A 13986-nucleotide genomic window follows, 5' to 3' on the forward strand; every position below is an offset into this window, starting at 1 on the left:
GGCACAGAAAAAAAGAGCAACATGGTCTAAGCATCCATTTCTCTCTTTCACACTAAGTACAGCTGCTGCTACTTTGGCACAGAAAAACCCTGCAGAGTTTTTTACAGTATCTAGAGATCTGTGCATCATACTCAGTTCTGCAAAAATTAAACTTTTTTCAGCAATAAGAACTAAAAAAAAAATTTTAATAATTAAAAAAAAATTATAGTGTCTGTACTATCATATGCCTGTTTGAAGAGCTGGCTCCACATTGGGAACTTCAACAGGTTTTGTATTATATATTTTCCAGACCAAAGGACAGCAGAAAGGTTAGCTATTAACAGGTAGCTTATTTGCAATAATATTACATAAAATATCAAAGATTAGCATCACAGATGAGTGATTTAGGTCACTCAAAGAATCACCATCAAAGGTACTGGCAAAAGTTGGTTTTAGTAAGAGTTTATAGGAGTGAGACTTGACAAAGTTTGCAACAACCTGCTAAGAAATTAAGGCCTTCTCTGGCCTTAATTGGATGGGAGTCCTTACCCATTTCAGTTCAAAGGATCATGAAACCTACTAAGCCACTATTAAAGTCTAAGCAAATAACCACTGGCCACACAGAAAACAGTCTTAACCTCCTCAGCTTCTATCCCTGATACTCACATTAAGAATCCCATTGCTTAACTCCTTTTGGCTATCTGCCCAGTGCCTCAGGAAAATTTTAAACTAAACCTCATTTATTTACATTTATTTTCATGTCATTTTATATCATTACGTTCTCCATGTTTCCAGCACTCCAACAAATCTGGGAAGCATAAACAGAGTGGAAAACTACAATTATGCTTTAATAATAGAGGAATTGCCAAGTATAGTTACAATTTAAAAACATGAAAAATCTTAACTGAAGGAAACTATTTAGTATCCAGGTACCAGAACTGAAAGTCCCTAGATGTCTACAAATCATAAGATCAAAGGTCAAAAGCAGCAATTCAGGCTATAGCCAATACAAGGCATAAAATACCAGCACAATTCAGTTTATCATTCAAATATTTCTTACTACAGATGTAGTAAATACTTTTTTGGGTGAGCATATGCTCTTTCATGGTAACCTTTATATTCCTGGCTTGAAAAACATGCTCTTTTTCCTTTTTTTTCTTTCTCATGTATTTCCACCTCTTTAACACGTCTACATACTGTAACAGCACCAAATTGTCTTTACCTACTTGAAGTGCTCCTCGTCAAAGAAAGAGTGGGATATGACTAGATAGATAACACTAATTCACCTGTGCTTCAGGAAAACTTCATAACCATAACAAGTTTTTAAAAGAATAAAGGAGCACAACTGCAACAACATGAGTAAGACAGAAAGCATTTTAAGTTTTCTATTTAATGCAGCAAAATCCACACATTTATAAGCACTACTACATAAGCTAGAGCTCCAGCCAATTGTACATGGGTCCCAGATCTACAGCTGCACCTTTGACCAAAGAATCTGATCACCACAGTAGCAGGAGAATGGCTTAATACAAGGAGAGGAGCATGGGAGCTTTATGATTTGGCTATCTCCTGCACTGCCTCACTATGCCTTTGACAATTCTCTTTGGTCTTTTTATCCTGGCTACTTATACCTCAGTGCAGCAGAAATTCTGACCTGCTCCCTTACCTGCACTTTCACTCACTCCTTAACACATGTGGGCTTGGAGTCAAGCAGTTTCTCATAAGAACATCACATTCCTGCATTTTTTCTTTGCCTCATAAATGTGGAAGGTCTGCTATAGCAAGAAAGATAGGCTAAAGGCAATTATGGGTGAGTAACAGCTGCCATCTTACTACATAATGAAACATTAATTGACATAATGCAAGATTAATCAGCAAACCAACAGGGTTGTTTAGACTAAGGGGAAACACTGTGTCCATACAAATACAGAGTTATTCTTCAAGGGAAATAACACACTTCAAAATGCTGCTGTGAAGGACTTCATAAACATAAATTGAGAGAATTCCCTGTCCTACTTGTACCCACCAAAATATATGCAACCAATTAGCTAATGATAAGATTATAATAGATGATCAATGTCTAATAAAATCAAAGGAAAGATTCAATTAAAGAATTTGCTGTTGGCACTTGTCAGCTTTTTAAGTCACAACGCCAAATTACTTGACAAAGCTTGGCACAGCTGGATATGCCCTTTCAGTTTTTGGAAATAATATTAACAGAAACTGGATTAACTGGAAACAGACAGTATTGGAAACACAGGATTTCTACTGACCCCTGAAAGAAAATCTTGGAGAAAGAACTCCAAGATCATTACAGTAAGGTAAACTTGCCACAATGTCTTCATTCAGGTTGCATCAGAGACTGGACCGTGCTATGATATTAACTGATACTTTGCACATCTAGGACATCATTCCAATTGCTGAGTATTTCTGAAAAAATGGAGTTCATATCTGGTAATATAGAAGCCCAGAGGTTGTTTTTTTAAAAAATCTTGTGATAGTAGGGAAGGACTCACACTTAGATCAAAAATACATATTTAGATATCAACCTAAAAAAACCTCATATATTTAAACATAATTTTAATACACAAATTTCTGATAGCACATTGCAATACCTTGGCATCTAAATTAGCTCACTCTTGTCCTTCAATATGGAGACCCTTGGAAGTTATTAACAAGACAGCAATTATCAGGTGGGGACCCTAGAGAAGATGTAGAAAACTAGACTTCTTGTCAATATTGGGGATTTTTCCTGACTGCCATTACTATTGGCCTGGATAAGTAAAAACCTCTTACAGATGACAGAAGAAGATGCTATTTCTATATAAGAAAATGAAATTATTTCAGTTGTAATGACTAATGTCAGCATTCTAGTTGTGTGGAGACAACCAGAACAATTTTGTCCCACAAAGTAGTGACTAAATTTGGAGTGAGTTTCTCCTTAGAACTAGCTTAGGATTGTGTTTTAGTTTTTTAACAAATAATTACAGTGTTGGCCTTCCTTTCTTGAATACATCATGGCCAACAAATAAATTCTTTGAGAAGATTTGCAGTTTGAAAATCTGCAAAAATCCTGTCCAGAATGTCCAATGTGTTAAAAAAACCCATTCCAACCTTATACAGGTAAGAAAAGCAGAGACTTTGTCTAATTCCAAACCTATTCACAGTAGCAGAAGTCATGTGTAATGACTCAGAGCACAGCTGTCCTTCCAATACGAATAAAGTAGCAGCAAAATGCTTTGGCACAAGCTCAGCTGAAAAGTCAAAAATTTTGCAGAAATGTATAAGTAGATAGAATCTGCTACTGAGGTTTAAGTTTAATATGCTGAAAAGTTTTGACTCAATTAGTTTGAGCCCACAGATTCAGTTGGCAAAAGAACTAAGGTAAGAATAGCCAGAAAGTGCTGGTATGCTCAAGGTGGAACTACAACTGTGGTCTGCTCGTTCCAGTATTCATAATACAAAGACTGCCATCTGCTAGAAACAATGGAAACCTAGAAAAAATTTAATGACCTTTTCACTAGAATCCCAGTCTTATGACCCAGCTCTTCCTCCAAATGCTTGATAAACTAAAAAGTAAATCTATTTTTAAAGCAGGTGTTAAGTGGAAGACTTAACTGTTTGAAAACTTACTGTTATATTTTATCTTAAAAAGAGCCCATGAATATATGAACATATAAAGAACATTTCTATCTTAAGCTGATTAGATCCCACAGCCTTGCATAACCAAACTGAGTACATCTCCACACTTCCTCTATTAAAGTAGATTAAAATGCATGCCATGACTCTGATCACAACCAGCGTTGTTCTACTTGGCAGTTAAAACCAAACCTTCTGAGTTTTCTTTTTTCCATCTTCCACCTGGTGTATGCCAAAATTAAATACCTATGGAAAGTAAAAATCATGCTTAGCAACTTTCCTTTGTCCTACTAAATACTGAGAAATTCAATCAGCTAGGATTGATTCTTGAGTATTTTAAAACCTGTACAAAAACTCTCATCAGTGGAACACCATAGAGAAAGCAGTTTGATGAGCTGTTAGCATTTCCTTACTTTCTTTCAGCAAAAAATATTAACTATTGATACTTGCATTTGCTGGGCCTTCAAGTAATTTAAATTCCTTCTGCTGTGAGTCAAACAAAGCTGTATCATGATGGGCCCTTTGATATTAAGGCTGAGGTAAGTAGTTTTGTTGCAAGAAAAATACCAAACATGTTCAGATTTTTCAAGGCAAATCTAGGAATTTAGACACATTTTCTATTCATTCACTGGAGCCAGCATATCAAAATCATATAGACTACTAAAACAAAAAGTTTCAAGCATTAAGTATCATCGTGTCTCTATTTTTCTTGCTAAAAAGCTGGAAAACTGCTGTGCAAAGTTTTGCAAGTGAGTGAAGAGGGAACCTTAGAAGTATTAACTATGGCTGTTTTCACAAGTGAGTTTTGCTCCTGATAACTTAATGTTGTGAGGCTGATGGCGGTGCCTTATGAGGGCTTTTGACAAGCAAAGAAGATGGGGGGCTTTGGAAACATTCTGAATTTTGATCAAGAGGCCAGGAAAACAGTGTGGCATTCCACCTGGTTCCACAGCACTTCACACCATGGAGTGGAACGAGGATGGTCTGTGTACACTTTTAAGCTAAAATTTACTGGCATTGCTGTCACAAGTGATGCACTCCGTGAACTCGCTGCCTCATGTCACAACCTGTGCAACAGAGAGTTAAAGCCTCTGCAGAAAATTTACAGCACATTTCTACAGCAGCTCCAGCTCAGTAAAACTTCTGTGGTTTCTCAGAATAAAATACCTTATTTAATGCACTATCACTAAACATGGGAGTTACCTATAAGCCAAGGGATGCCAGATTCCAGCATGCTATTCATTTCAGAACTGGCAGCAAACTCTGTAAGACTTCTTGAGAAACAAGGGACTGTTTCTATTTCCTAATTTTGCAAAACCAGTTTTCAGATTTTACTACTAGAAATGTCAGGCTAGCAGCCTTCCACCTGCTCGAAGGCTTTTTATATATATGCTAATATGATAGATCATGTTAATTTGTAGCTAAACTGTTGCCACACCTGCAAGCAATACTTACACTTTTCTTTGAGAAGCAACGTTGTCAAAACCAGAATATAGCTCTGTATTCATATTGGTCTTAACAACAACTTTGCCTAAATATCCCCTTTATTCAGCTCCCCTTGGTCTGTGCAGATTCAGTGTAACTTGAATTTTAAAACTGCACACAAAGAAAGAAGAGGACTCCATAATATCATTCATTACATGTCAAGGAATTAAGCATTATTTCACTGTGCCTCAATGTCCATGTATCCATATACTAACAGAATATCTTGTGATAAAGAAACCTAACTGGCAGATTCAGAGAACAATCCAAACTTGATTTGACCTCAAAGAAATGTTTCAAGAGGACAGTAAACCATGGATAAATTATTGAAATGCAATGCTTTTCCCATGTAAAGAGCTTAAAAGTTAAAAATGAAGCAAAAAGGAAACTCCAACTGCTGTTTTGTTTTTATAACGAAATAAAGAAAAAAAAAAAGTTTTCAAATTTACCAAGTTTTCAACTTTGTAAAAAGTCTAAATGGAGGGGGAAAAACTAAAATATCCTCTGTACAATAGAGTAAGATTAAACACATTGCCAAATTCCTAAATGTCAAATATATATATATATATATATATATATATATGTGAAGCTAAAATAAAAATGTATCCTTGCCTTTTTGTTCTTTAACATAGGTCTCCTTACAGTTGTGCATGAGCTGCAGAATCCACTGATGTTGAGCACCAATGCACTGCCAAGCTGGGTCTCCAGGTGCATGAAGATCAGAAAGATACCTGCAAAATCCAGTCCAAACAGAACAGTTTTGACACACTGAAAGCCTCATTAAAACAGACTAAGCATGTACTAAGTAATTATTTTTGACACAATTTTAAAAATTCAAGAATAGGTATTAAGATACAGTCATATCTACTGCAAACAGAAAATTTGTGTTTTCTTCAATTAGTGAGGCAAAATTTCACCAAAAAAATCTTACAGAAATAAAAACCTTTAATATCATATTAGTATGTTTTTCCAGTTGTGTCTCAAGTAAAGTATGCAGGAAAACAAACTCTTTATCTGCAAGGTTGCAGTTTAGTGGTTCAGATTTGAGTGGAACCAGTGATGGCATCTCAAGCACATAAAACATACTATTCTTCTTCTTACTGTATATGACTACATCATCAAGTAATCTTAATAAGTAATTACAGAAGGAATTAATTTCTGCCAGGTCATTAATTTTAGCACAGGCCTGCACAAACTTATGTAAATCAAGTTCAAGGGTCTTTTTGTTTGTTTCTTTTGATGGTTTTTTTTGTCCATGCACAGTCTGAAAAAAAGAGGGCGAAGAAATAACAAAAAGTGGCTTCTAACTTGCAGAAGCAAAAACTGTCTGTCTTTAGGGAGAGAGGAGTATTAGAAGTCAGCTGCTGTGATTTTGAAGAGAACACAAAAGGAATAGGTATGGCACTCAAGACTATCTGATGACAGTACTTTCAAAAGAGTATTTTCAAATAGTGGTAGCTGCTCTACGGTTTAAGGCACACTGTTATATTCTGCATTAATGAAACTTGGGACAGATTATAAAAGTCAAGATGCTTAATGTGAACTATACTGATGTATTTTCTGAAGCAGTGCAGGGAATGTTTACTCCCTCACAAAAGCTGTTTTACTACAATAATACCTAAAGTTAATTAGGACTGTTGAATTCTGTCTTCTTTGAGAAATGTCTGCAGCACTTGAACAAAAAATAAACTGTCAAAGTAGGATTGGTTGGATGGATGAGAAAATTACACAACTAACCATTTTGACAGGGTGACATTTATAAATTATGAGCTCAAGTCCTTTTCAGTGTTATGAAGGACTTTAGTCTTTTTTTAGGCACAAAATCTAAAAAAAATTACCACTGGTTTGAAATATATACATCTGCTTGGCTCCTAAGTGTGATGCTAAACTATTTCTGAACAGTATAAAATAATTAATACCCTAATACAATGAGAGGAAAATATGAATTGAAGCCTAATTACAAACATCAAATATCTGAAGGAGAAAACTACAGTATATTAGGTCTTGGTCAGCATTCAACTTCAGAGACATACAAAACCAGTGTATCAAGAAAGAAAAAACCCTCATAAAAACAGCAGGGTTTATGCAAACTATTTTACAATTTGGATTTTGTTAGTTTTATTTTTGCTGAAGTTCCCTGAAGAAATTTTACTTCATACCTCATCTTCAGAAAATTTACACTAATACACCCATGTATATTTAGAGTAATGAAACTAATTTAACAATTTCCTAGGCTGGGATTGTGTTGATTCATTAGAACTAAATTATTCCACATTTATCCATTCCCTGCTCTTCTTTATTATACTTCTACATGTGGAATGCATTTGGTTACATTAACAGAATCTGCTTTAACACAGGCTGGGGTATTTTTAAAGATTCAGTAGTTCAAGGTAAGGGGCTAGAAAACAAAACACCTTAAAAACAACCAACCTCAAAAACTCAAGGAAGAAACAATAAAAAACCAGCCAACCAAAAAACTCTAAACAAAAAACCAGAATCAAGCACACGTGCAGATGCTCTTTAAAGTTTTCAAGTGTCACAGAGAAAAAGAACAGCCAGTGCCACCTTCACAGACAGAGAACGCTGAATTATTAATCTTAAAAAACAATTCCAGTTATTAGGCAATATTAATGTAGCATGCAGAAGAATGAAAAGCACTCTATATAAATGCACACAGGTCACTGTAGGCATAAATTCACAGGTGCAGAAGGGACCTAAGACACCAACACTGCACTTGGGCCTGTGCAACTGTGCCTGGTGCATGCACAAAACACTCAAGACCTTGTGCAGGTGTCTGATCTGAATTTTACAAATGCTTCCTGCACAGCACTTTGGTCTGCTTCTTTTACGATAACTGATAAAAACACAGATTCTCAAGACACACTAGGGGCCCTGGTAGCATCCAAATCTCAAAAGCTTTCTAAATAAAGCCATCAAATGGTCCAGAGCATGCTAAAGTTTGGCAACAAGGACTTAAAAGTTAAAGTCTACTCAGCTCAGCTCATCTCAGCAGCCCTACAGCAGGCATCAGCTTTGTGAAAAACAGAAAATCTGTAAGTGCTAATGAAAACTGAGCAACTGGTTCATGTTCACGAAATACAAAAGAACTTCATTGTTTAGCCTGAGCAGTAAAAGAGCCAATATCACTTTCAAACAGCAGAACAGTCTGGATTAAAGTCTCCCTGTCATCTGACTCAGGATGATTTCATTTCAATGTCAAGTCAAGCTGAAGTGTAAGACAAGTTAATAAGGAATCTATTCTGAGGTATGCAAACTAGGAGTGGTCATTTCAAACACAGCTTGCAATATGTCGGTTTACAGAAAGCGACAAAATCTCAACATGCCTTAAAGATTTCAAGAATTAAATTCAAATCTCAATTATGCTGCATTAAATTGTTCTCATTCAAGAACTGTTCTTCAGTCCTTCAATAAACAAACCAGTACCATTCCATTGCCATTATTTATATAATCATAAAGTCTCAAAATACTCACAGCTTTAAAATCAGTATTTATACCATAGTAAAACTTTTCCCTACCCTATTTAGGAAACATTTAAACACACATTTAACACCATATGTCTGATGAAGGCACTAGGCAAATGAATACCTTATATAACGTTTCTGATCATGCAATGTTGATGGAGTTTCAAGCAGCTTATCCAACAAAAGTTCTCGTAAAGCTTCAATTCTGGTTTCAACTTCAGCATAATCTAGGAACAGGGAGCAGGAATAAATCCAATGTGTCCTTAAGCAGAGTCATGAACTGAAAATTATGTTATCCTAGTACGGTATCAGACACTTCTGGAGTTAATGTGGAAATCAATATAAATAATTTTATAACAAGCCACATCTAAAAATATTACATGACAGTTTTAAAAAACAGAGAATTAGTCTTTGAAGTCTTTCCAACAAAATGTGAGAAAGATACTCAAAGTCACATTTTAATTACCGTAATCTTTTTTTATGTCCAATAATACCAAGCATAAATAAATAAATAAAACTGGCTGTGATCTCATATTTTGTAGTATTTACCTCACTCAAAAAACTTGCCAGAAATATTGCCTAGGGTAATTGGCTCCTATAAATCCATAATTTGTATGGATGAAAATCTGTATCAAAACCACATAAAGCTCTTTGGTCTCCTATGTGCTTTTTAGCCTTTAAGTTAAAAAAACCCCAAACACATTAAATAACAGAACCCATATCTTACATTTTTTGAACACTTGAACCTCTGTCTTTCCAAAGAGGGACTTGGCTTTTTCGTAGTCATTAATAACCACATCATAATCGCCCTTAAAAACAAAACCAAGCATTTACATTTGTCAAGAAAAAGACTAATGTCAAAAGGCTACTTTCAGCAAATTAGAAAATTATTTGTAAAGTATTATACCTTCTGGATATTTCTTTCAATATTTAAGGGAAGATTGAAAAGAAATTTAAAGCGTTGAAGAACATTAAGCGCGTTTCTCGTTGAATCAGCTTTGTCCTTGCGACCCAGCACTTCTTGAAATAAGGTATCTGCTGTGTTACTGGCTCCTATTTCAAAAAGGGTGACAGTAAGAAAAAGAATAAGTAATCAGTAGAAATGACAAACAGATTTTCTTCATTTTAATGAGTTATTCAAGTTTTTTAGAGCAAATGACTAATTATTGCTGATTTTCATACTTTTTTTCTTCAACTGTGTTAACATTTTGCAACAGCTGAAATTCTATTTCAAAGTGAACCCCTTAGCATTTTAATGTGGTAAGACCCCTGTGCGATTAAAAACAATCGCTCTTTCCTATTTCAAATGCTTAGCTTTGCTGCAGATATTTTATAGTTTGTTTTGGCTCCAGATGTACATTTTACAACCAAATTATGCATCTCAGGATATAGAAAAAGTCATAGAAAGCTTTATTTTTAAAAAAAATATAATTTCATATTGGTAATTAATGTCAGAGCTTCTAAAGTTATCACTGGGTTTTGCAAACAATTTTTAAATGCTTTCAAGTCAAGTCTTAAAAATTATTAACCATATTTGAACCACTTAAAAGTACCAATGTTTAAGACAAAGACAGTGTCACAACTAAAAAAGTCTAACTAGCTGGTCACTGTAACAGAATGAATACAAATTGTTTTCAAATTGCACTAAAACTCTTACTGGCTTCATCACACACAGGATGAAGCCGTGATCAACAATTTCACATATTTAAGTTGCTATACTATCTACAAACACTCTTCAATATAAACATTAAATATCATGCTAAAACTTTTTTTTATCCAAACTAAAAAACATTATATTTTCTAATAAAGATTTTTTCCTAAGATAGAATAATAAATTTTCATTTGCAGTAGAGAAGACTTACACTGCATATGAATATTAGCATTTTTCAACTTATGACTTACTTTTAATTAACAAAGCAAAAAAAAAAGTGGAACTGCTTTAGCCTTTTTGATCATTGCGTGTAGAAGTTTCTACATTATCTGGTCTAGTGACTATACTTTAAGCAAAGATGAAAAAAATTACATCAGTCTCGCTGGGTGGCTTGCATGCCATTTTCTCTAGTCAACACTGTGGGTGGCCTGCTCATGTTAAAAGTAGTCTTTGTAAAATAATTGTTATATCTAAATAATGTTTAAACTTTGTTGAAATTTTGAAGCCTTGATGTAAAAAAAAGTTTTGTCAGGACATCTATTTCCACCACATATTATTCAGCATAGAATACTTTAATCCATTAAGGAGAAATGCAAAATGAAAACAGTTAGCTGGACATTTAAATACAGATCACTGGTAAAGTATGATTTTTCTCAAGGTTATAAGAAATGATTGTTTTGTAAACCCTTCTAGTAAGTAACATTTTGTTTGTTTGAATTCATATGTTTCTTGTCCATTCTTTTAACAGCCCAGGAATAATGTGCTCTACCTGGGAATTGAAGTTATATTCATGAAGTTGCGCTTTTTTTTCTTGATTCAATGAGAACCGTTTTAAAAAGGTAATTAACAACTGCAGAAAGACCAAAGTGATTTCTATCTTAATCTCTTTATGAAATCCTCGATTCCGGGAAATTATCCTACTTTTTTTTTTTTTTAAGGGTACTTTTTCTGCTTTATAAGAAATTTAAATATATCAAATTACTTATTAATGTATTAATGTAATTCAATACTTCATGCAAAATAGGTCTATCTTTTTAGAATTAAAATACTGTAACATTTCTTTCCTCCTCATCTCTCCAAATCCTTTCTACAATAACAATCTTTATCTCTTGATTACTGATGAACCATCCATGGATAAAGTTTCAGTTCTTATAATGACTGTGTTTTCAAAATGCATGATCCATTGACAGTGTGCGAATTTTTTTACTTCAAAATAAATCTCTAGTTATTCAACAGCTGTCTGCCTTAGAGCCTGACAAAAACACTACATACAGGAATTTGATTTACCTCCTCTAATAAAAAATTCTTCATTAAATTAATTATAAGACACTGCATGTTTCTAATAATATAAATTTAACAGCTTGTTTAGCAATTAAATTGAGGAATAATTCCAAACATCTGTAATTCCAGCTAAACCCCCAAACTGTTCTTTTACTATTCCATGCCATTTCAATTCAAGAATTTGGAACCCTCTTTACATACACTCAGATGCTGTGGAAAACATTCTCATTGTTAAGGGTTTGTAACCAAGCTCACATAACAGCAGTTATCTCTCAAAACATGCACCTACAGTCCATAAAATGCACAAGTCAACTAAAGAACTAAAGTAATATTTGAAAGCAGTCCCTGCTACTCATGGATTATGGAAGCTCTTCAATGGTCAGACAAGAAACAAAGCTTTGATCCTAAACTACTTTGCATAATATTATTTACTCTTTTTAAATCCATGTATTCCTACTTCCCTGCCTCCCACCCATCATGACTTGCAAAGTACCGTGAGGAAAAGCAGCCAATTCTTTTCATAGCAGAGCCAAACATCAAACCACTCTGAAGTGTCTGGCACTCTACAGAGCCAGCTTGAAAAAGACAGTTTGCATTGTCTACACACAGACTTCAGCCACCATTTATCAAATGAAACAGTAATTATATATTATAGGTAAATTTGTCTTATATTAGTCTATATAAGAAAATATCACAGACCCAAATTTTTGCTTTTTAATTTAAAATCGGTCATACTATTTAGTACAAGGGAAAGTGCTCTCCAAGGAATCTGTACTTGGTGCATGACATGGCCTAAATACAGAGCACTGAGGACTGCACTGGAAATGCTTGGATTTGCTTTCAGCAAATGCTTCTTTTTCTCCTACCTAGATGTACCAAATATTCTGCATAGGTAGATACATGATACAGTCTTTATATAGAAGTGTGAGATTTTATGTGGTGGCTTTTGGTGATTTTTAATTTTTTTGGCAGTTTTTGTTTTTTCATATCAGGCATTAGGATGAGGGAATAACAATGTTCAACCTTTATTGTGAGCATGAAGGAATCCCTACTGAAAAGGGCTAGAGCTGTTCACAAAACCCCCTGCTTTCTTTGTGCTCCCCACAGAAACACACATACAGTCACTGCTTTCTTCATACAAGAGAAGAAAAACAGTGAACTTCCATGTCACTTTCTTGATTTCATAAAGCATGCTGAGACTTTCCAACACTGAGTCAGCTATCTGCATGTCATTCCTGCTTATTGATACAGCACTAAGGGAAACATCCCTTCCTCTGTGAAAAAAATCACAATGAAACAAAGTAAAATTATCTTGGCAGAAGTCCCAGAATTTACAAAAAAAAAAAAGTAACGTTTTTGATCTGATGAAACACATACCGAACTGAAGCAAATTCAAGCCATCTCTCTCAATACAACCTTACAGCTAATACAGAAAAAGAAAACAAAGTACTGACAGCTTTTCAAGGTTTCTAGAAAGAATGCTCATGCCAAATAGTCTAAATGCCATCACATTAAGTGAAAAAGATCCTGTCAATAGACCTTGTTACTGCAAACTCTTTTAATTGGGTTTTTTTTCTGCCTTTACTTGAATATCTTCCAATCCCCACATTTAGCTCAGCTCATCCTCCTACACTTTTGTCTGTCCATATAACTCTCTGTTTTCCTCACCCCTTCAAAATTGCGATGCCACCAAAATTAACACTTTAGAACATCTTTGATATTTGTTATCACAAACACTGCCACGAGTTGTGGTAACTGCAGCTACTTATTTCAAAAGATGCATTGTCACACCCTGGAACCACCATCTCCAAACAGGGAAGGGACGAGAGACTGTTCTCTACTTTCTACAATAGGAAATATTAGGAAAATATTAAAGTGTGTTAGAAAGTCCAAAGTCCATAAATAGTTGCTGCTGGAAGGACAAAACTTACTGTTCAGTACATTCTCCAGTTTTTGCGTCATGGATCCTTCTACTTTTTCCGTTCCATCCGCTTCCAGTTTTTGATGGATTGCTGGAATAAAGTGTCTAGTTAAAATGCAGAACATTTTAATAGGTGGGAACACATTACATCAAAGTGACACTTTTAAACATTTTTAAAATTAAAAATAAAGTGTTATTTTTCTTTTTAGACACAAAAAAAATACAAACATGTTTCATGGCAGCAGAGTCTAGTGGAGGACAGGGCTTAGAGCCAGATACTGCAGAATTTTAACTATTACTTTGACACAGACTTCCTGTATCTTCTTGAACAAGACAGTAATGCTTAAAGAAAAAACCCACAAACATATGGACAGAATAATCTATCAGCTATTATAATCTAAATTACTCATCTTGTACAGGTGTTAATTAAAATTTGTATTTTGAAAAGTACAATTTAAACACATAATACTTCTGCTTTGTAAGTCAGTGATGACACAAAAAAGAAAATACCAATAATTAAAGGGTTTTCTCTTTCTCTAAAGAAAGTCACT

At 34.5% G+C, this 13986-nt stretch overlaps 1 protein-coding gene across 2 annotated transcripts in view; it reads right to left on the bottom strand.

Annotated features, from left to right (window-relative positions):
- The window catches only part of EXOC2 (exocyst complex component 2), a 125250-nt gene that overhangs the window by 66704 nt on the left and 44560 nt on the right, over positions 1-13986 (bottom strand). For both annotated transcript variants that reach the window (XM_079300979.1, XM_079300980.1), the window contains exons 7-11: positions 13446-13526; positions 9490-9635; positions 9310-9391; positions 8707-8809; positions 5713-5831 (exon numbers count right to left, since the gene is read on the bottom strand). In XM_079300979.1, the coding sequence (XP_079157105.1) occupies positions 5713-5831; positions 8707-8809; positions 9310-9391; positions 9490-9635; positions 13446-13526 (531 nt within the window). The remainder of the gene's footprint in view (positions 1-5712; positions 5832-8706; positions 8810-9309; positions 9392-9489; positions 9636-13445; positions 13527-13986) is intronic.

This window comes from Erithacus rubecula (genome assembly GCF_903797595.1).
Source record: "Erithacus rubecula genome assembly, chromosome: 3".
In the NCBI taxonomy this organism is placed as follows: domain Eukaryota; kingdom Metazoa; phylum Chordata; class Aves; order Passeriformes; family Muscicapidae; genus Erithacus; species Erithacus rubecula.